Source organism: Myotis davidii, unplaced genomic scaffold (genome assembly GCF_000327345.1).
Source record: "Myotis davidii unplaced genomic scaffold, ASM32734v1 scaffold205, whole genome shotgun sequence".
Lineage (NCBI taxonomy): Eukaryota > Metazoa > Chordata > Mammalia > Chiroptera > Vespertilionidae > Myotis > Myotis davidii.
The window spans coordinates 2237289-2260729 of NW_006297573.1; the positions used below are offsets into that span (position 1 = coordinate 2237289).

Consider the following 23441-nt stretch of genomic DNA (forward strand, 5'->3'; position numbering starts at 1 on the left):
TCAACCCTTTTTATTGCACAACAATGTACACGTACCTATCACCACTACACTGTACACTTAAAAATATCAAAATTTTCCCTGGCTGGTTTTGCTCAGTGGATAGAGTGTTGACCCATGGACTGAAGGGTCGTGGATTCGATTCCAGTCAAGGGCATGTACCTCACTTGCAGGCTCTATACCTGGCCCCAGGTCATCGATGGGAGGCAACCAATTGTTGTTCTCTCTCTGTGTCTTTCCCCTTCCTTTCCACTCACTGTAAAAATCAAGGGAAAAATACCCTCACGTGAGGATTAACAAAACAACAACAAAAATTTTTTTTAATAGCAAATTTTATGTGTCACAACAACAAAAGATATCCTTTTTCCGCCTCACCTAAGTCCCTTTTTCTTTGGTTTATATGTATTTTAAGAGAAATGTTATCTTTCCTAAAATCTTTCAATGTTGTTTAATGACAGGTTGCCTTCCCCTCTGTCTGTGCTAAAGCAGCCCACTTCCTTTTAGCTGTTCCTCCACATCTTTCAACACTTGGGCTGCTCGAGGTCCTGGCACAGAACCCAGGGTCACTGGCCCTCGCCTTCGCGGAGCACATGCTCCATGTCTTGGAGCTGAAACACAGCAGAGGCTTTCTCTCTGGAAAGCCAGCCCCTCAATCCCAGGCCTCGGCAAAGAGATTTCATTTACATAATCTAAGATTCTGCATCCAAAAGCCTGTCTTTTCTTCTTAGTGCAACTCCAAAGGAACATTCATTCATTTGTTTGACAAATATTTATCTTCTCTGTGGGTTGGAGGTCATATTATTTTTTGACCCTCATAAACAGAAGCTACGTCACTTTTAACAAAGTTTTAGGAAAAAATGTCTTCACACTTCACACTCACTTAACTAATCCTTTTATGCAGTAAGGAGAGTAGCATAATTGTGACTGACACACCGCCCTCATTTGATTTTATTTTGCTTTGCAATCGGATTTTTTAACTCAAAAGGTCTTAGCATGTTTGTATTGTAAAGTCATATGTGTTGGTAAGGTTTTGAGGTTTCTTTAATGCTAACAATTCATTTTAAGTGTTATTTCCCAAACAAAACCACTGTTCTCTTAAGTGTGAATTTTTACCATGGGGGGAGGGGGAGAACCACAGACCCAGGAAACCAGAGTTCACTAAGTGACTTGGGGGACAGGTGTGGTGGAGGTTCATCTCTTTTGACATCCTATCTGCTGGCTAGCTGACTCACGTACATCATCTATAATAATACAAGTCTAATATGCAAATAAACCGAACGGTGGTTCCAGTTGTCCTTCTGGATGTGGATGAAGCCAGGGCTGCAGCCGCAGGATCAAGGCAGCTGCTGTGGCTGTGAAGGCCTACTCTTGCACAAATTTCATGCATCAGGCCTCTAGTACATGTTATGAAACTTCCCACTTAATCTTTGTGAAGGTAGTAGAAGAGAATGCAGGGGTTAATATTGTTATACATTCATGAAGTATCACCTAGTTGACCTCTTGTATATACCATGACTCTAAACTTCTAGGGCAATAGTCTTAGTTCTGTGGGAATCTTTCCCTGTCATTTCTGTTATTAAATGTTAAGGAGCCTTAGAGACACCAGAACTCTGAGTGGGAGAGAGACCCAGTCTGGTTACAGCATTCACTGTGCAGCCACCACCCTGGAGAGGTGGGCTCCTCATGCCATGGCAGGAGCCAGGGGGAAAGTCATTTCCATGTGGGAGGATTATCCATTTTGTCAGTCAGCCTCCATCTGCAACTCAATTTCATTTTTAATGAATGTTTCTTTTGCAACACATGATCTCCAACAGGCACAATGTTTTGGCTTTATGCAGTCTTTCACGTAAAGATCTCAGAGAGCTTTGTGGCATAGAGAAAGTTACTATTTGTTGATTGATAGAATTGTCCAGAACTATATCAGGAGCTTTTACCCTTGTGATCTCACATCTATTATAGAAGACTAGAGGCCCGATGCATGAAAATTTGTGCAAGAGTACCTCTTCCTTCCCCTGGCTGCTGACACCAGCTTCCCTCCAGCACCCAGGACCTGGGCTGCCGGCACCAGCTTCCCTCTGGCACCCAGGACCCGGGCTTCCCTCCTCTGGCCACTGGCAGGCACCCGGGACCTGGGCTGTCTTCCCTCTTCTGGCTGCCCGCATGCACCTGGAGCTCAGGCAGGCTTCCCTTGGGCTGCCCGCAGGCACACGGGACCTGGGCTGGCTTCCCTCCAGCCCCAGCTTCCCCTGATCTCCCCTAACCACTCTGCCTGCCTGGCTGATTGCCCCTAATGACTCTGCCTGCCTTCCTGATCACCCTTAACCACTCACCTGCCTGCCTTATTGCCCCTAACCACTCTGCCTGCCTGCCTGATTGCCACAACCACTTGGCCTGCCTGCCTGATCGTCCTTAACTATTCGCCTGCCTGCCTGATCACCCCTAACCACTTTGCCTGCCTGCCTGATTGCCCCTAACCACTCTACATGCCTGCCTGATTATCCCTAACCACTGGCCTGCCTGCCTGATTGTCCCTAACCACCTCTGCCTTGGCCCTCACTGCTGCGGCTTCGTCCGGAAGGACATCCAGAATGACATCTGGAAGGTCGTTCAGCTGTCTGGTCTAATTAGCATATTACACTTTTATTATTATAGATAGGTATTATTATCACTCTTGTACAAGCAGGGTACAAGACTCAAACTGATTAACTTGCCCAAGGTCAAAGAGCTCGTAATGAAAAGAGACAAAAGGTGAATATAGGACTTTTCAACTCCAGGCAAAGCCCTTCCACTTGCCTGACCCCATGAAAACGTTTTTGCAGAACAAATGATACTGGGAAGAGGGAGTGGGAGGCCAGGCAAACAACTAAATGGGATTCCATTTGGTCAGTTCTAGCTGAACACTAACCACAGGCATCACCCCAGTTGTGACAAATCCTTTATTGGCCTGAATAACAGTTGTAAGCCTCACTGGTGGAGTCTGTCATGTGGAATTTGGCCAGAGCACAAATAGTCCTCCATCCTCCATGGTCATAGAGACAAATGTTAAATATCCTGGGATAACTTTTCCCAAAGACTTGGCGATGTGAGTATTGTTTTCATCATTTTGGGGCCATTTTTAAATTGTGCCTTGCAAAATCTCCCAGTGTCGAGATGTTTTCCAACACAAGGTTTCCAATGTAGCCATAAACATCTCACAAGCAATTCTGAACCTGACGGGAAGCAGCAACGACTCAAGCAGATTTGACTGGGGCGGGAGGGAAGAAGCAGCAGAAACAAATGCAGACTTTTTTTTCCTTACTCTCCTAAGAGATTTGGCTCCCATCAGATTTGAGTTGTGCAGTTGTTTGTTTTGGTTCTTATTGAGTGCCTTTCCTGGAAAAAGCACAAAGGGCTTTGTAGACCTTAGAGAAAATTCCTAACTGTAAACAGCCAACCTCTGAAGCTGCTTTCAAAGGTCACCGACACATAAATATTCCAGTACCTATAAAATCTAAAAGGAAGGGACACGCATAAGAATGGAGGAGGAAAAAGTCCGGAAAACAAACACCTTCCAGCATAAAATCAAAAGGACATTTGCCGGCTGGGATGAAAAAGGAAGGAAGGATGGAGGCGGGCCTTATCCTTATTTCTCCCTCTTATTTATCCACGTGAATGTGCCCTTCAGGGTTCACACTCTCTGTTTCCATCTTTCTGCACTTGCCGAGCTGCTACTATCCGCCTGAGTGTTTGGATTAGGAGAGGCTCCTCTGGGAGATGAGAAATCCGTGTCCTTCAGGGGGGACACTAGGCCTCCGCAGACAGACTGGCTGACAGGACCTGGCGCGAGTCCCCAGAGAGGTGATGGTTAAAACTTTTGATGAGGCCGAGTTTCCTTCGGATCTGTGCGGAAAGGAAGCCGCTGGCCTGACCAGAGCAGCATCTTCACTCTGAGCCTTTAAAGTTGGGAAATGAAGATGCTCTCCCTGGCTTGACCCCCAGCTGCCCTGCGGCCCTGAGAAGCCTCTCTGAGTGTCAGAGGTCTCCGCTGCTCAGAGAAGTGGCCGGCTGTGTTCATTTAATTGTAAAGGACTGTGTATTTTTATTTTCTCTTGTTCACCCAGAGATTTCAAGCCCTTGGGTGGGATTAGATAATCGCCTATCATTTCCATCTTTAAAATCTCCTGATGAGTACTCCAGCAATGCATGAACGAAGGAGGCATTACGATTTTACAATCTGACTGGGTGCTTTTTTTACTTAAAAAGAGATAGAAATATCAATGATGAGAGAGAATCATTGATCACTGCCTCCTGCACACCCCACACTGGGGATCGAGCCTGCAACCTGGGCATGTGCCCTGACCGGGAAATGAACCGTGACCTCCTGGTGCAGAGGTAGACACTCACCCACTGAGCCTGACTCGGTGCTCTTTAAAAGAACGATGGAAAGCAAACCACATCTGAGAAGCCTGTCAGCCCTAACTTCCCTTCTCCCTAATTCCTTTCTCTCCCTAGACCAGCCATGGGCAAACTATGGCCTGCGGGCCGGATCCAGCCCATTTGAAATGAATAAAACTATTGAAAAAAAGACCGTACTCTTTTATATAATGATGTTTACTTTGAATTTATATTAGTTCACACAAACACTCCATCCATGCTTTTGTTCCGGCCCTATGGTCCAGTTTAAGAACCCATTGTGGCCCTCGAGTCAAAAAGTTTGCCCACCCCTGCCCTAGACCCTACCAACTCTCATGTGTCTGAAAAACAGAGCAGTCACTAAGGGTGCTTTTAAGGGAGAAAAGCTGTGGAACATGTTCCCCTGAGAGTCAGGAACCCTGTTCACACCGAGGGGGAACCCTGGTCTGTCCTTCCCTCTGTGACTCACTGCATGGGACTTAGGCTCACAGAGATGTGAAGGGATGGAGGAGTTTGAGGATGAGGGGCAAAGAAGCGTGGGCCTGGGGGAGGGCTAGGCCAAAGCCTGAGTTGGCCTGTGGGTCAAACTCCTGCCGCTCTGGCTGATGTGAGGAACACTGGGGAGGAAGCTGGATTTGCCTAGCTTTCTGAAGCTGGTAGCTGTATTTTATTTCTCAACTTAACCTCATCTCTAGCCAGCTTCTCTGTTTCTTCGCTTCCAAAGGCAATTCATCTCTCCTCCTCCTTTCCAGCCAAGGTAGTTGCTGAATGTCCTGACTCATGATTATATTCTCCGGGCCTGTCCGTTTTGCCAGCGAGATGCTTCCTTCCACCTAAAAGGCTTACTGTGTCCCGCTACCCCTGGGAAACGCCTGGCCTTACCCAACGTCACCACACTTGGCACTGAAATGTCCTCAGCAACTTCTCCACTTACTCCCTTGAAGCCATTGTCTCCCAGGCCTCTGAGCTCATCGTTCTCTTGACAGGGACCTCCCTGGAACCCCCAGTGATGTCATTTCACCCAGGGACCGTCTCCAGGCTTCATCCCCTTTCATTTCTCTGGAGCATTTGATACTCTTAACCACCATCTTGAAATACTTCTTCTCTTGGCTTTCCTCCTATCTCCTCCTGTTTCCTTCCCTGGTCCTTCCCATAATTCCCTAAATGGGAGCATCCTCTAATGTTTGCCAGTCCTCTTTTTCTTTCTCTCTCTCTCTCTCATGCTGACTTCATCTCTGGCATCACTTGAGCTCCCACTCAATATAATGATTCTGGAAGGACCAATCTCAAGTTATAAAATTCTCTCTCCTAGCACCCAAGAGTCCAGACTCTCTGGCCCTAACTTACCTTTGCAGCCACATTTTTCTCTTAGTCTCTTTCTGGGAGGCAGTATGACATACTTCAAAGAGCAAGCATGTAGAGGCAGAGAGATATGATCACAAATATTGGCTCCGTCGTTTACTACTGGCTGTGAGATCTTCAGCGAGTACTTTGAACCTTTTTGTTCTCACTTATAAAGCAAGGATAAAAATGGTACTTAAAAGAGGTATTTTAAATTTTTTTATTGAAATATAATTGACATACAACATTATATTAGTTTCAGGTGTAAACAGCATGATTCGATATTTGTTCATATTGTCAAATGATCACCCCAAGTCTCATGAGCATTCCTCACTATACATAGTAACAGAAGTTTACTTTCTGGTGATGAGAACTTGTAAGATTTACTCTCTTAGCCACTTTCAAATATACAATACAGTATTATTAATGATAGTCTCCATGCTGTACATTACCTCCCCTCGGCTTATTTATTTTATAAGTGGAAGTGTGTACCTTTTGACTCCCTGCACCCATTTTACCCACTCTGCACCCCACCCCTCTGGCAACCACCAATCTGCTCTAAAAGAGATGTTTTTAGCACTTCAAGGGAGTCTGTCTGGCACCTCACAGGCACTCATCAGCTAGAAGTTACTTTTACTTTTGTTAATGCAATAATATGAACAACCACAAACTTTTTAATCAACTACCAAATACTGTGTGCAGGGCCATGTGGGTCGAGGGGGAAGCTGCAGGCGCCGCAGCCCACAGCATTCCCGGGGGTGAGGACAGAGGGGAGGGGAGCACACAGGGTGTTCCTCGTGCCCATCCAGTTAGCACCAATCCACTGTCCCAGACGCAGTTCACACCCTGGATGAAGCCCATCAAGTGGAGATGGCAGGTAAGGAGGGCGGGGAGAGTGAGTATTACACATGGCTCTATTATGAACGGGTCTTACGAACAAGCTGAAGAGCTTCACACCCATTATCTCAACAGAATCTGTATAATAACCCTAGGAAGTAGGTACTGATTTGAGCCTGAGTTGTGGGGTAAGGAAACCGAGGCTTGAGACTTAAGAGTTTGCCCAAAGTCACACAGCTAGTAAGTGACAGAGCCAAGACTCGAACCCGGGCAGGCCCAGATCCAGAGCTCCAGTGCTTCTTGCCCGTTTCACCCGGTTGCTTCAACTTGGGGGCTGACTGAGACACACAGGCCCACGGCAGGCCTGCAGTGGCCCCAGCTGACACTAAAATTACTGGCATCTGCGCTGCCTCTTTCCAGGAGAACAGAATCTCTCCCGTTGACATTACAAAGCAACTCCACCACAGAACCAGCCCTGGTCGCCACCAGACATTCGAACCAACTATTAGAAAGCTACGTTGCAGAGAAAAGAACTGTTTCTGATGTTAAATCACTTCCAGAGAAGTGCCGCTGAACTCTGAGCAAATGTGGCAAACGATTGGTTGAAACTCCCTTTAGAATCTGCTTGCATAAGCCAAGAGGCACTTAGTTCGACTGCAGTCTTTGAAAATGTCCATAACCTCCTAAAATAAAATGGTTGCGGCCTTTAAGCTTGTAAAATGTAATCATTTCCATTTATGAGTGGAGTCGATTGTTTCACAATTCGAACACTGTTTACCTAAGAACCAGTAAAATGCACAAGAAAGGAGAATCGGCTTTGGAGTAAAACAGATCCCTGTCAACAGCCAAGTCCAGATACTAAAAAAAAAAAAAAATCAATTTCGTATGCTCTCTAGAGCTCTTGTGCCCAATTCAGGCAAAGGCTGCTGCTGAAAAGTTCAGCTCACTTATCCCAGTCAACCTGTAGAGACAACAGAGGATCTAGAGCAGCGGTTCTCAACCTGTGGGTCGCGACCCCTTTGGGGGTTGAACGACCCTTTCACAGGGGTCACCTAAGACCATCAGAAAACACATATAATTACATATTGTTTTTGTGATTAATCACTATGCTTTAATTATGTTCAAATTGTAACAATGAAATTGGGGGTCACCACAACATGAACTGTATTAAAGGGTCGTGTTAGGAAGGTTGAGACCCACTGCTCTAGAGTAAGGTCTCGATCATCAGGGATCAAAGAGCAGTTGCTCATAGACATTCCATACCAGTGGGCTTCATGCTATTTAAATTATGGACCCCTTTGAGGGTTGAATGAAAATTGTCACTTCTTCCCAGAAAAATACGCCAACTTTGGAGTCAGACATGCTTGAGTCTCTTTTTTAAATATATATTTTTATTGATTTCAGAGAGGAAGAGAGAGGGAGAGAGAGGTAGAGATATCAATGATGTGAGAGAATCATTGATCTGCTGCCTCCTGCACGCCCCCTTTGGAGATAGAGCCTGAAGCCTGACAGAAATTGAACCATGATCTCCTGGTTCATGGGTACACATTCAACCACTGAGCCATACCAGCTGGGCTGGATTTGAGTCTTGACATCACCACTTAACAGTGGTGCTATTTTAGACAAGCTACTTAACCAGGGAATGCCTTGATTTTTTTTTTTTTTTTGGACCCATAAAATGGAGAAATCATAGTGTAAATGTCACAGGGCTGTGATCCTCATCACAATGCATTAAATGAATTGATGCATTGAGCACCTGGAGAGCAGACAAGGGACTATAGTGTAGTCATTCAGAAGAGACTCTGGAATCCGAATTTACAACCTGGTAATGTGGGGTCACTTAACTGCTCTGATCCTTGGGTTCTCCATCTGTAAAATGGGGGTTATAGTCACAGTGACCAATTTCATAGGGTTGTTGTAAGGATGAAATGAGTTACTGTGCATAAAGTACTCATAGCATAGCACATAAACACTCCAAAAAAATCATAGCTATTATTATGATCTCAGTGTCCTGCACATGGTCAGTATTTAATACATGCTACCTAGTATTCACATCTGATGGCAAGCATCTAGGATAGGCGCTGCACCCTCTCTACGCGGTTTTTGCATGGCTAATATACTACAGGCAGTCCTTGGGTAACATTGGACTCAACGACGTCTTTTCGTGGTTACGTCGCCATCTCCCATTTATTTATTAAAAAAAAAAAAAGTTCCGACATCTCGACATATGTACACATGTGCTTTATGTTTTTTGTTATTTATTTACCACAAGTAAAGGTCAGGAATTGTGATCTTTCTTTTAAATTTTTTTTACTGTTTCACTTCATTACTGCTGTGTATGTGCTCCATGTGAGTGACGTAGGTGCTTATGTAGGTGGGTTCCGACTTATGGCGAAAATCGCGTTACCTCGCGCGGTAGGAACGGATCTCTGACGTAACCGGAGGACCTATTGTATTCTGTATGGATACTCTTTTGGTATATAGTATTTACACTATCAGCTGACTGATGCAAACAGCTATTAAAATATGTCCCACACAACTGGCTGCACATGCGAAGAAAATAAGCTGATGCCGTGGCCCAAGCTATAGAGTGACTTACATTTCAATGACTCTTGCTAAGACGGCAGCCGTGCAGAATATAAGCCCAGTCAGTACTAGTCAATGGGCCCTACATTTTTCTCTCGCTGGCATTTCCAAAGCGTCTTCTGAAGCAGAGTATTATGTTCTCTGTGTTGTGTAAGTCAGAGTTGCTCAACCAGGTGCTTCAGACACTCTGTGGTCATTCATAGGCAAGGAGCAGGCACCCAGATCACGAAGCCGTTGCCTGACCCACACCCAGGCACAGGCACATGCACCAGTGATTCTCCACGTGAAGTCTCCATGTGGGTTCACCCTCATCCCTGGGAACCTGTCAGAAGTGCAGACTCTCTGACCTGCAGAATCAGAAACTCTGGGAGTGGGGCCTAGCACTGTGTTTTAACAAGCCACCACCCCCCCGGGGGGGCTCCAATACCTGCTCTGATATAGAGGATGCTGGTCAGTACTTGCGCTCCACAGAGCAAGTAAGTCCCCAAGCAGTACCGAGCTCAGAGGAAACTGTGCTTCCAAAGAAAAAAAGGACCTAGGAGTGTCCTCCTGGTACCCAGGTTACCCCTGTGGTTTCAGTAGGGCCCGAATCTGCTTCACTGTTCCTCGCAGGGGCCCGAGGACCAATGCTATCGTGTGGAACCTGCTCTCCTACAGACACTTGTGTCCAGCTAGTATCAGCAAATGTAGAGCAAGAAAGATTTGTAAAAGGGCAGCAGTCGTGGGGCATTCAGGAATAGGAAAGGAACCAGCACAGGACCTGGAGGGGCCGGGCTGGGTTGCATGAATATGAACTTCATTCAGTTCTTTTTCACCCCTTGCTATTGGAGCCACCTTCCTGTCCCGGAGAATGTAGCTCTGCTTTTTATCTGTGTGTCGGCTTCAAGTAAGACTCAAAAGTAGAGCATTCATACCCTGTTCAGGTTAGAGGCCAGAAGACACAGAGGGGACCGCTGCTGCACACAAATGTAGGTGGCCCTCACACAATTCTCCCCTCATTTCCGGTGGAAATCACTTAGGTGGGGTAAGCAGGAAATGGAAGGTTAGCAGTAAGCCCTGTCACCCAGAGGAGTCATTTCAAATGTATTAGCACCTAAGGTGTAACTTCCCAAAGGTGGAAAGAGATAAAGTCACTGAGTCTGTCCTCCTCATCCACCTGCCACCTACATAATTGGAATTTTTTAAAACCCAACCCCATGACCCATTGCTTTCCTATCTCAGGTTCGTGTATCTAGAAGGTTCACCTGTCCCCACTTCGTATTCAGCACTCAGGTGAAAGAAGCCATCATCAGCCATTGAGACAGTCCTGTTATACTCACATCTGACTCATATCTAAGGGACTTGCCTCTCCAGTGTTCTCCCCACAGTTGCTCTAAGGCAGGGGTTCTCAACCTGTGGGTCGCGACCCCTTTGGGGGTCAAGCAACCCTTTCACAGGGGTCACCTAAGACCATCGGAAAACACATATATAATTACATATTGTTTTGTGATTGATCACTGTGCTTTAATTATGTTCAATTTGTAACAATGAAATTGGGGGTCACCACAATATGAGGAACTGTATCAAAGGGTCGCGCGGCATTAGGAAGGTTGAGGACCACTGCTCTAAGGGAAGAAGCACAATCGGATTGGAGACTAACGTATCAACTTCTCCATCAGCTTTGATTTTTCTCTCCCCCACCCCAAATTATATAATTTTTAAAAGCGCGCACTGGGGCAGATGTGTGTTTACTTTTGAGAAGTAAAAATGTTAACATTTAAACTGAAAGCCTGTTTCAGTTTTAAGGTACTTAATTGCCTTACAGCGTATAATAAACCGAGCCCATCTTGTCATTCAACTAATGGAGGGAGTGATAAAGAGATAGGAGCCTGGGACCCTATTCATTCCAGTCTCCCTTTGTACTGGGTTTACTTTGGCACCGTGCCTCGTGTGTATTTTACACTTCTCTACATTTTGTACATCCCTGTATGACAAATACTTGTCAAACAGAAACTAAACAGATTTATAACCCCTTAACTTGAAATGAGCCAAAATTGAACTGCCAAAACTTTATGACTTCATTTTCTTTCATAGTTTTCCACTACATTGGTTCAAACAGACAAACCCCACTGGAGGTCAAGCAGAGGTCATTTCACTTTCATTACTAAAATATAATTTACAATATGCCAGACCTAAACAAGTTTAGCCTGAGGGGTTTGTATAATGTAAACCATCTGTTCCCCAACAATACAGCTAATTTCCTGCCGTTACCGTACATCTACTGGCTGCTTCTTTAAGGGTTTTTATGATTTTTTAACTAGTTCAGGATTTATGTGAAATTTGAAAATGAGTCTGTAGTTAAGACTCATTTGTACCAAGTAACTTGAGCATTTAAAAAATGCAAATCACTGTGTAAATCGTTCCCCTGAAACCCAGCTCGGAGCCGGCTTTTTCTGGGCACGTCCATGCCGGCTGCAGCACAGGTGTTTGCAGGAAAGATTCTGTGAAATCTGCCATGTTCGTTGCTTTCTGTGCTTCTTTCCAAAGCACACCCCCATATGTGGCTCTGACTAGCTCTGGCGAACCCCTCCTCCTCCCTGTTAGGGGCTGGAGCAGAGCTGACGCCCTGTGCTCAGTGACCCCCCAGGTATTGGTAAAATATGGCAAGACACACTTCGGGTCGAAATGGACTCTCTTGTGTGTCTGAACAGGGAGGCAGAACCATTCTAACTCCACCGAGTGACCACACACTGAAGGCTGGCCCCACAGCCCCGCACGGTGTCAGGCTCCAGGCGGAGCCTTTAGAGACCTGCCAAGGCCACGGGGATCCCCGGCCAGCAGGCTTCTCTGGTTTCAGACAGAATGGAGGGGCCCACAGCAGAAGGCCTTGCACGCACGAGTGTAGCTCTTTTGGGTCCTGCAAAGTCTTGATACTCCTGAAAGCCTCTTTCTTCACCTGTAAAATGGCTCATTTGCCACCTGCGTGTAGGGGACTGTGGGCAGGCTTCTTAGTCATGAAGCCGCAGGGGCCACGTGTCCAGCTGGTGCCGCCGTCCTGTCCTCTTCGCTTCTAAGCCCCCGAAGTTTGGCTTGCTCGCTCCCTTTCCCCATCTGCCACCATCTGCTCTGCCACACAGGTTCTTGTCCCTCCATCTTCATCACCCATCCTCAGGCTCCAAATATAGTCTCTGTCATTTTTTTAAAGACTTTTTTTTTAAGAATATTAACAACTATAGGACAACGGAGAAATATTAACAAGAGGAAACTTATCATATATTGTTTTAATAGAAGACATTATAGGAGACTGTCTAGAAATCATTTGTCGTTACTCCACTTCTTAGATGACTTCCCTAATAAGAAAAGTAAGATTGATTTAAAGAGAATAGGTGAAGTTGCTTTCATACATTGTTGCATCTAATCCCTATTGTAACCATGGAAGCTAGATGTTATATTTCATAGCTATGAGATAGAGGTTCAGAAAAGTTAAGAAACTCACCCATGGCCAACCAGCTAATATATAGGGCCTACGCCACAGGACTGTTGTATTAAATGAGCTAATATTTGTTCAGTGCTTAGAACAGTGTCTGGCACATAGTCCATGCTCTATGAGTATTAATAGAAAGCAACAAGTCCAAGATGCGAATTCCAATTTGTATGAGCCCAAAGTCACATGAGTTGAATTACACCACCCTGCCCATGGGTTAATTTCAGCAGCGGCAGGAGGGAGGAGGAGTTCTAATTCCTCATTATATCAGTCTACTATTCCTTGGGTTTAGTTCCTAATTCCCATTTTCCCTCAAAAGAAGTGTATTATTCAGTCCCTTGTTCTTCTCTATCACCAAAAGCCAGAGGATCCTGTTTCGATTTAAAAAAAAAAAAAAAAGTAACACTTTCTATGCCATTCCAGGGACCTTCCCACAAATTGCATTCAGTTGCATCATTAGGAAACGTTCTGATGGAAATCTCAGTCTTAATGTCCTGCAGGAAAACACCCCTTTGGCTCAGTCTTGTTACAAAAGCAACGTCAGCTGAGTGTAGCAAGAGAAAACAGTGGGGCTGGTTCGGTGGGTTCCTTTTCCCATCCCCCACATGCTGTTCTCCCAAAGGAACTCCAGAGCGCCCACAAGAACCCAGCCCCTGTAAGCAACATGGGAAATAGTGGATGGGCCTGTGATTGTGGAAGAAATTATCTGATTCAATCTGATGGAAAGATTGGTCATATGTGTGTTTTTTTAATGACATACTTTTTTGAATTGGTAACATATTTTGCCTGGTTCAAAATATTAGAAGAATACAAAGGCACAAAGTAAAATAATCGTCCACCTCCGTCCCCTCCTCCTAGTTCTCACCTCGGTGCCCGCCCAGTCGCCACGGTGGTTGCCTGAGCGTAGGTTCTTTATGCAAAGACAAACGAATATAGTCTTTGTCTTCTCCTCTTTCACACAAAAGCAGAATGCAGTATTACTGGGTTTTGTTTTTTACTTTTTATTTTATTTTAAAATATGTTTTATTTGATTTCACAGAGAGGAAAGGAGAGGGAGATGGAGGGACATCGATTGGCTGCCTCCTGCACGCCCTCTACTGGGGATTGAGCCCACAACCCAGCATGTGCCCTGACTGGGAATCCAATTAGCAACCTCTTGTCGCATGTGACGATGCTCAACCAACTGAGCCACACTGGCAGGGCCTTATTTTTGTTGCTACTTCATAACTGTGATGTTGCTACTGTTATGAATCGTAATGTATATATCTGATATGCAGGATGGTCTTAGGCAACCCCTGTGAAAGGGTCGTTCGACTGCCAAAGGGTCGCGACCCACAGGTTGAGAACCGCTGATAAGCAATGCATTACTATTAGTTTTAGCAGAAGTAACTTTCCTATAAGACCTGTATTTTCAAATACAAACCCCATAAACTCTGCTTGAGCAAATAAATGAGACCTATTTGCAATAATATTTGCAGAGAAGAATTAGTATTTCAAAACCCTCAATTCCATTTTGTCCTTCCTACTGGGTGTTTTGCTGGAAGTCTGTTTACACTTATAATTAGGTTAGAGGGCATTTTTGCCCTGGAAAATGTCAGCCTAGAACAGAGCTGATCATCATGAATTCTAAATTAGTAGAATTTGGATTAGAGAAGGGTTTTTTGGTGGTTTTTTTTACTTATTTTTCCAAACTGTTGTTTTAAACTCCTTGTGGAGAGCTCTGCATTCCAGATGGATTTGCAGCATTGTCAGCTTCAATTGGGATCCACAGAGCAGCATTCTTTTCCCCCAAAATAAAGATTTAAGGTACAGGGATTATTTCAAAAATCCGTTTATGTACAAATGCATTGCTTTTATGACTTCTTCCCTAACAAATTAGAATAAACGTCAGGCTAGATTTGAGGTGAATTTTTTAAAATAGGAAAAACACAGGACCTAGTAGACATTTACTGCCAAGATCAAATGTCACCATTTAATACTTATTTTTATTGTGAGGCACATGCTTTCCCCCGTCTATTTTAAGGGCAGTCAGTCAACAGCCCTCTTGCAAAGCCATAGGCATATCAATTGGTATGAAGGGAAATGCAAGGCATTGAAATCTGATTAAGACAAAACATACAGCAAGTTAATAATAGTCAAAGTTAAGTAGCATTTACCATGTGTCAGACAGCATGCTGGGTACTTTACAGATGCTAACATATTAAAAGTTCGCAAGAATCCTACAAGATAAGTAAATTGTATCAAGTATTATCATCTTATTTTACAGACAAAGGAATTGAGGTATGAGGTGGTTCAATATTATACCGGGGGTCACACAGCTGGTAAGTGGAGAACTCAGGATTCAAATCTGATTGGCTGGCTGTAGCGGTCATGCGTGTAACCAGCCACCACCCTGCTTCTTGCACGTAGTGGCATTCAGACCATAAAGCCAAAGACTCCGGAGGAGGCAAAGACCATAGTGGTCAAGGAGCGCTTCAGAGGAGGCAAGGATTCAATAAGCAGAGAGGAGCACATTCCAAGTGTCCCCAACTCTACTGTGAGGACAGTCTTTCATTTGGTTTCTCTTGCTTTTTGCACCATCAATATCCTAGGAATAGGAGAGCACTGCAGGAATAAAGGTACTAGGCCATAATGTGCACGGTGGTTTAGGGTGGACGGAAGGAGGCCTATTGAACAACAGTGATGCTATCACAGAGAGGAGTAGCAAGGGTAGGCAGATGAGGGCCAAATCACAGGCACTCCAAGTGCCAGGCTAAGAATTAAGGCTGTGTTGTCTGCAGCCGTGCTTCTCGTGCTCTGATGTCCACTGGAATACGTGGGGCCTGGTAAAAGCATCTCATTCAGTGGGTCAGAGGTGGGCCCAGGAGGCCTCATTTGTAGGAAGCTCCCATTGATGCTGATGTGGCTGTTCCAAGACCACAGCGGGAGTAGCGAGACTCTAGGCAACAGCAGGAAACCATTGTTGGAGCAAGGGGTGTAGAAGGGTGAGTTGGGGAGTGATGGACAGAAAGGTACCAATGACGGCTCCTCTAAGTTGCAGCCAACTATTTAAAATGTATACACCTACAATATTTTAATCTAATTTACAGAACCTTTCTATGTTCCACCCGTTCCTTCCAGATGCCAAGAAGGTGTCTTAAGAAATGTTTTAGCCCAGCTGGTGTGGCTCAGTGGAGTGAACGCCGTCTCATGGACCAAGAGGTCCCAGATTAGATTCCCAGTCAGGGCACATGCCGGGTTATGGGCTCAATCCCCAGTAGGGGGCGTGCAGAAGGCAGCCAATCAATGTATCTCTCTCATCATTGATGTTTCTATCTCTCTCTCCCTCTCCCTTCCTTTCTGTCTAAAAATCAATTAAATTTTTTTTCAAAAAAAGAAATATTTTAAACCACACTTTTCCTTTCTTTCATACAGAGCAAGGCTAAGGAACTGCCACTTTCTGCTGTACGTTTTATGGAAGAATTGGGCGAATGTGCCTTTGGAAAGATCTACAAGGGCCATCTCTATCTCCCAGGCATGGACCATGCTCAGTTGGTTGCTATAAAGACCTTAAAAGACTATAACAACCCCCAGCAATGGACAGACTTCCAACAGGAGGCGTCCCTGATGGCTGAGCTCCACCACCCCAATATCGTCTGCCTTCTAGGTGCTGTCACTCAGGAACAACCTGTGTGCATGCTTTTCGAGTATATGAATCAGGGGGATCTCCACGAGTTCCTCATCATGCGGTCCCCGCATTCTGACGTTGGCTGTAGCAGTGATGAAGATGGGACTGTGAAATCCAGCCTGGATCATGGAGATTTTCTGCACATTGCCATTCAGATCGCAGCTGGCATGGAATATCTGTCTAGTCATTTCTTTGTCCACAAGGACCTTGCGGCTCGCAATATTTTAATCGGAGAGCAGCTGCACGTGAAGATCTCAGACCTTGGGCTTTCCAGAGAGATATACTCCGCTGATTACTACAGGGTGCAGAGCAAATCGTTGCTGCCCATTCGCTGGATGCCCCCCGAAGCCATCCTGTATGGCAAATTCTCTTCTGATTCAGATATCTGGTCTTTTGGGGTTGTCTTGTGGGAGATTTTCAGTTTTGGACTCCAGCCCTACTATGGATTCAGTAACCAGGAAGTGATCGAAATGGTGAGAAAACGACAGCTGTTACCCTGCTCCGAAGACTGCCCACCCAGAATGTACAGCCTCATGACAGAATGCTGGAATGAGATTCCTTCTAGGAGACCAAGATTTAAAGATATTCACGTCCGGCTTCGGTCCTGGGAGGGACTCTCCAGTCACACCAGCTCCACGACTCCGTCAGGAGGAAATGCCACCACGCAGACCACCTCCCTTAGTGCCAGTCCAGTGAGTAATCTCAGTAACCCCAGATATCCCAATTATATGTTCCCAAGCCAGGGTATGACACCACAGGGCCAGATTGCTGGTTTCATTGGCCCACCGATACCTCAGAACCAGAGATTCATCCCCATCAATGGATACCCAATACCTCCTGGATACGCGGCATTTCCAGCTGCCCACTTTCAGCCAGCAGGTCCTCCCAGAGTGATCCAGCACTGCCCACCCCCCAAGAGCCGGTCCCCGAGCAGTGCCAGTGGGTCAACGAGCACTGGCCACGTGACCAGCTTGCCCTCATCAGGATCCAATCAGGAAGCAAATATTCCTTTACTACCACACATGTCGATTCCAAATCATCCCGGTGGGATGGGTATCACCGTTTTTGGCAACAAATCTCAAAAACCCTACAAAATAGACTCAAAGCAACCATCTTTGCTAGGAGACTCCAATATTCACGGACACACCGAATCTATGATTTCTGCAGAGTTATAAAATGCACAACTTGTTGTAAATGTGGTACACAGGAAAAACTAGAAAGTCGTAGAAAAGATTTATATTCAAATGGTTTTATTAAAGTCAGGTTCTCATTTAGCAGATATTGCAACAAGTACCTTCTGTGAAGTTTAAGTTGTGTCTTACCAAGCAGGGCAGACACCCAGCTGGAAAGAAACCTTGTGGGATTAAGGCCTCATCAGGATGTGTGCCATGACATTGGGATTCGTTTCACGTACTGAAACCTGCAAACCAGCGAAGAGGAAAAGATCCTTGTGATTAAGCATCAAACCAAAAAGGAAAGTCAGATGGTGCTTTGTGTATTTCACTTTCAGTCACCATGACCGGTCTCTCCCCAAAATGTATATACCGTAGCATTTGTCTACCTGCTGTCTTTCCTTCAGGACCTATGTTCAGGAATTGTGTTGGTTCAGTTTAAACTCTGTGCATCTTTATGTGGAAGTGATGTTCGGAAGCCATGAGGAAGCCTTAGGCCAGATTTGCAATCCCAGATGGAAATGAGCCATCAGACAAGTGTAAGTGCCCCTGAAGCCTTCTACGCAGTGGGGCTTCTTTGGGAAGGTGCCGAGTGTGGCTCTTTGTGAATCTCCTCTGCTGATCATGCAGGCCTTTCCTACATTTTCTTTTCCACCGTGTGTTTACACGGCCCTGGAAATAATATAGGGCATCAAGCGATAAGAAGGCTAGATGTGGATGTTGGAGTTGATGATTGGTTGGTAGTGGTAGTTTATTTTTGTTGCATTAGAAATGAGGCACCAAAGGAAGCAGGCAGGAAAAGGGCCCCTCGACCTAGATCAGCATCCATGGGTTCCCATGGGGACAGCCTTACGGGAGCTTCCCTGGAGAATAGAGGTGTGGCTGCAGATCTGCACATCCATGCTTGCAACTTCCTGTCTATGAGTTGTTCAGTGGACTCTGGGGAAGTAGGAAACTCTATGATACAATATCTAGATAATTTAAAGTTTCTCACTTTTTTTTTCTGATCTGGAAATAGTCACAGTTTTTATGTCAGCACCAAGAGTTGCGACAATTTATTCATAGGATTAGTTGGAATCCAAAGACTATGAATTCTATTTTGTAAAATATTACAGTATTTTTAAAAAGCAAGTACTGAGTTCTCACTTCAAAGATTACCGTGAACTGAATTTTTTAAACTGAATACTAGAAGCAACATGATTATTTTTACCTTAGTTAGAGGGAGGTATCGAATGTGCATCTCATGCCATTTACCTGCTAGCCATCTTTTGCCAAGTTTAGAATTCCTGTAGATGGGTTTCGAGTTCTATGTAGAAAGGAATGTTATGGTTGATTTTTCTCTTGTTAAAAAATAGCTCCTTTATTCTAAGAACAATGTCTCCCAGTCTCTTTTTTTATTATTTCACAGCTAAAGAGACTTATAAAGAGACTTTCCAGATATAGAGTAATTCCTGGAAATGATATTTGATGAGGAGAATGTAAGAGAATTAGAAGCACATTGTTGTTCAATTAAAAAAAAATACCATTACGATGAGAAATCTAGGAAATAAATGTTTACCAGGATATGTTGCAGTTTTTCCAAACACTGAATCTTCAAATAAACAAACATGGACTTATAGGTACTGTGAACTTAAACAATTGGCTATATTCAAATTTATTCAGAGTTAAATTAAGACATTTTTGTGGCATAAATAAGCTGACTCAGAAGTTACATTTCTTAACTTTAGGTAGAGGAGAATATTTGTAACCTTTTGTTGCTATGCAACTGTTTAATGATGAAGATTCAAACCACAATTTTGTATATCATACGACAATCAATTGTTTTCCAAGAATATTTATTATTTTAAGTAAATACAATTTCAGTGAATCTTGAGTTTTTCTAGGAGTCCCTTAAAGGGAAATTAGCATTCCATGAGCCAGTAAAATGCCTACTCTGGAAAAACATTGCTATGGTAAAAAATAATAATAATAATTCAAGTTAGTTTTTTATAAAGAACTATAACATTTATTTTAAACATTTTATAATTACTGAAGTCATTAAGGTGAGCAAACTAAATTTCAAAACCACTTGTAATAATGTATTTTATAATAGCACTGTGATACTACATAACACAGTCCCTTTTGTATTAAAATAGTATTTTTTTTCACAAACTGAAAAATATCTTTTGCTTTGTTGACAATGTTTTTTTGTAAAATGACTTTATTTTCAGATATTTTCTTTTTTGCACAAAACTATTGTTTATGGTTTGTATCACAGAAATGAAAATATATCTTTGCATTTTTATATCTGGTCTGTTTCCTTATTTCCTTTTGTGTATTTGTTTTTAACTCAGTAATAGATTTTCTTCAAATATATAATGGCAATATGCAGATATCTCGCCCTACCATATCTTTTCTTATTTTCACTGCATGCATTTAATCACTGTATTACTTTAATGTTTGATTTGTTATTATGGGCATTTAAAATAGACAAGCATGGAATTGTAATGACAAAAAGGCTATTTTATATTGAGGATATATGCATTTGTATTTCACACACCAGAGATGATATTAAACACTGATTATTTTATGCTGCTGTTTATTAAAAATGTTTACCGTAAAATATTATTTCCTGAATATTGCTATCATGGAAGTATTTGGGAATTTTCACACTATTTCTCCTAATGATTGCTATTTCATAGAGAGAGGAACCATATTTCCTATTTACAGTATTTCATTGAAATAATATTTTCTTAAAACAGGCTTTTAAAAAATACACTTGGGCATTCTTTTGCTAGTGACCATAGGTGGAAGGAAGAATCCCAATGATTTCATGAGCATATATTATCCACCTACATATGGCAACATTTTAATTTTTAAAATCAAAATAATATATTAAATAATTGCAACCAATGGAATGTAAAACTTGGATTTAAAAGTTGCATTCTTTTCTGCCTTGATGCTTTCAGATGAACTTAGATATCAACAATCATGTCTTATGCCCTAACTGGTTTGGCTCAATGGATAGAGTGTTGGCCTGTGGACTGAAGGGTCCCAGGTTCGATCCCAGTCAAGGGCATGTACCTTGGTTGCGGGCACATCCCCAGTAGGGAGTGTGCAGGAGGCAGCTGAATCGACGATTCTCTCTCATCAATGTTTCTAACTCTCTCTCCCTCTCCCTTCCTCTCTGTAAAAAATCGATAAAATATATTAAAAAAAACAACAACAATCATGTCTTAGGACTCTGGAGAAGAAAAATCTGTGTATGTCTCTGTTCTACTTAGATTCCAACCCTATCGATAAAATAAAAGAAATGTGACCATCCAATTGTCACAGCTTACCTTTATGACTTTATTTGTCCAAAAGAAGGAGTTCCCCATCTGGCCATGAATACCCACTGTCAAGGAAAATGAGTATCATTATGAAAGTTCAAAGAACTTGTCCATTTCTTCTCTTTAATATAGAAGGGACTACGATAAAACCTTGAGGGCATTATCCATCTGTTTTAGGTACAGCTCCTGTCACCACGTCAGCAATCAAACTCAATAAAGCAATCACTTCACATGGCAGTGAGATCCGTGTCAGGTTGGGTTTCTTCCTCTCACTTGAACTCCTCAATCTGCCTTTCACTCCCATTGCCTTCTTATGTCTCTCGAGGCTCTTCCCTACCACCAGCCTCAATTCTTCAACTCATCTGCAAACTCGCAGCACCACCTCAGATAAGGCCTACTACAAGTCACTAAATACTGATTTGAGAGGAACTCTATTAACTATAAACCTTCAAAGACGATTAACTATCCCCGAGGTTCTCAAAGTGTGGTCCTCAGATGAACAGACCTTGAAGCTTGTTAGCAATGCAGATTCTCAGGCTCCACTTCAAATTCTGGGGCCTAGCAATTTCTGCTTTAGCAAGCCCTCCAGTATTATAAAGATTGAGAATCACAGAACCACCCTAATTTAAAGTCATATGAGTAGAGGGTGAGGAGATGGTATATGCCCGACTGCTGCAGAGGCGAGAGAGGCTCCCACTGCCTCTGCTGTGCTCACCAGCCATCAGCCTGGCTTGTGACTGAGCAGAGTTCCCCTGTGGGAGCGCACTGACCACCAGGGGGCAGCTCCTGCATTGAGCGTCTTCCCCCTGGTGGTTAGTATGTGTCATAGTGACCAGTCATTCCCAGACATTCTGCTGTTGGGGTTAATTTGCATATTACCCTTTTATTATATAGGATATGCATTTAATAACATTTTAGCCACTTAATTACCTTAAAGGAAATCAAGTTTATTTAATCACAAATTCAGCACTAAATAATTTGTGTCAATGTTTGACAATTGGTTCCATATTTTTTGCAGTTGGTCATTTGGATAGAAAATGAACAGTACCTAATCTTTGTCAGGAATATATTCCTTGTCTAGTTCACTTAAGACCCACATTCTTGGATAATCACCAAACTATTTTTCCTTCATATGGACAAGCTCAAAAGTGTTGGTTTCTTAATGTACCTTTTTTTACTCCTTGCACTGATGACTAACACAATTAAAAAAAACTCTCCTCTTTGTTGCCTCCTGACAAAATTAAGGTCAAGGATTAGCTGGTCTTTCTTGGGAGGAGGGAAGACCCAGCTCCCAGTGAGCATCCCCACACCCCTGAGCTTCCTGTGATAACCTGGCCCAGCAGACTGGATGCGGTCGCCTGTGGCTTGTTCCACTGTGTTCCTTGGCCAGCTGCAGCCCAGCAGTCCTCCTTGGCTGGCCCTGAGTGCTCCTCTGCTCAGGCAATGCTCCCCATTGCCTTCAGATGCTCCCCATTGCCTTCAGATGCTCCCCATTGCCTTCAGATGCTCCCCATTGCTCTGAGGAAGGTCACCAACAGGGATCTAAGGGAGGTGCTAGAATGAAGCTCAGACTTCTTAATTTATAGCTTTGTTTTTCAACCAATAGTTCAAATGCTAAAGAGGAAATGCGATATAAGAGGAGCAGGAGCAATAAAGCACACACATAAGGAAAAATTTTGTAGCCAAAATATTACTGCACCTGAGGTTTGTTACCATAAATACCAGAGTATTAGGACACTTAACTCAGAGGAAGGAGAGACTTACAAGCCATCAAAGCACTCTAGGTCAATGTAATCCTCTGGGAAATTAGACTGAGAAGACTTAAAAACATAAAGACATACAGGGAGAAGGTCTGCTGACATATTTATGACTAGTTGGATCCTAAGCACCTATGAATCGCTTATTCACAAACAAGTACTAGAACATTTGTTGACCAGGCCTGACATGCTTTTCCATAGCAAAGTGACCAGGTTAGTAAATATTTTTATTCACGAATGGTTACATTAGGAGAGAAACTCTGCTTTAAAATTAGATGGGACATTACTTACATTTTTAAATAAGTATTTCTTTTTCATATGTATTGCTTTCAGAGAGGAAGGGGGTTAGAGATATAGAAACATGAGTGATAAGAGAGAATCATGGATTGGCTGCCTCCTGCATGCCTCACATGGGGGATTGAGCCCACAACCCAGGCATATGACCTTATTGGGAATCAAACTGTAACCTCGTGGTTCATAGGCTGATGCTCAACCACTGAGCTACACCGGCTGGGCCATTAATTATATTTTTTTAAAAAGGTAGATTTTATGCTGAACTAAAGATAATTCAGGGACTTTTCAGTTTGGAGAGAAGTGTCAGTCTTCATGGATCTGTGTTCTTGGTTGTAAATGCAAAGACACACAAATCAACAGAAGCAGCTGCACAAAGCCCTAGACCAGTGATGGCGAACCTATGACACGCGTGTCAGAGGTGACTCGTGAACTCATTTTTTTGGTCGATTATTCTGTGTTAAATGGCATTTAAATATATAAAATAAATATCAAAAATATAAATCTTTGTTTTACTATGGTTGCAAATATCAAAAAATTTCTATATGTGACTCGGCACCAGAGTTAAGTTAGGGTTTTTCAAAATGCTGGCACGCTGAGCTCAAAGGTTCGCCATCACTGCCCAAG

The 23441-nt window shown here is 43.5% G+C and overlaps 1 protein-coding gene across 1 annotated transcript in view; it reads left to right on the top strand.

Annotated features, from left to right (window-relative positions):
- Nucleotides 1-20057, top strand: part of ROR1 (receptor tyrosine kinase-like orphan receptor 1) — a 176180-nt gene extending 156123 nt beyond the window's left edge. The window contains exon 9 of the mRNA XM_006773274.2: nucleotides 16031-20057. Within this exon, the coding sequence (XP_006773337.1) occupies nucleotides 16031-17458 (1428 nt within the window). The 3' untranslated portion in view covers nucleotides 17459-20057. The remainder of the gene's footprint in view (nucleotides 1-16030) is intronic.
- Nucleotides 20058-23441: the final 3384 nt, after the last annotated feature.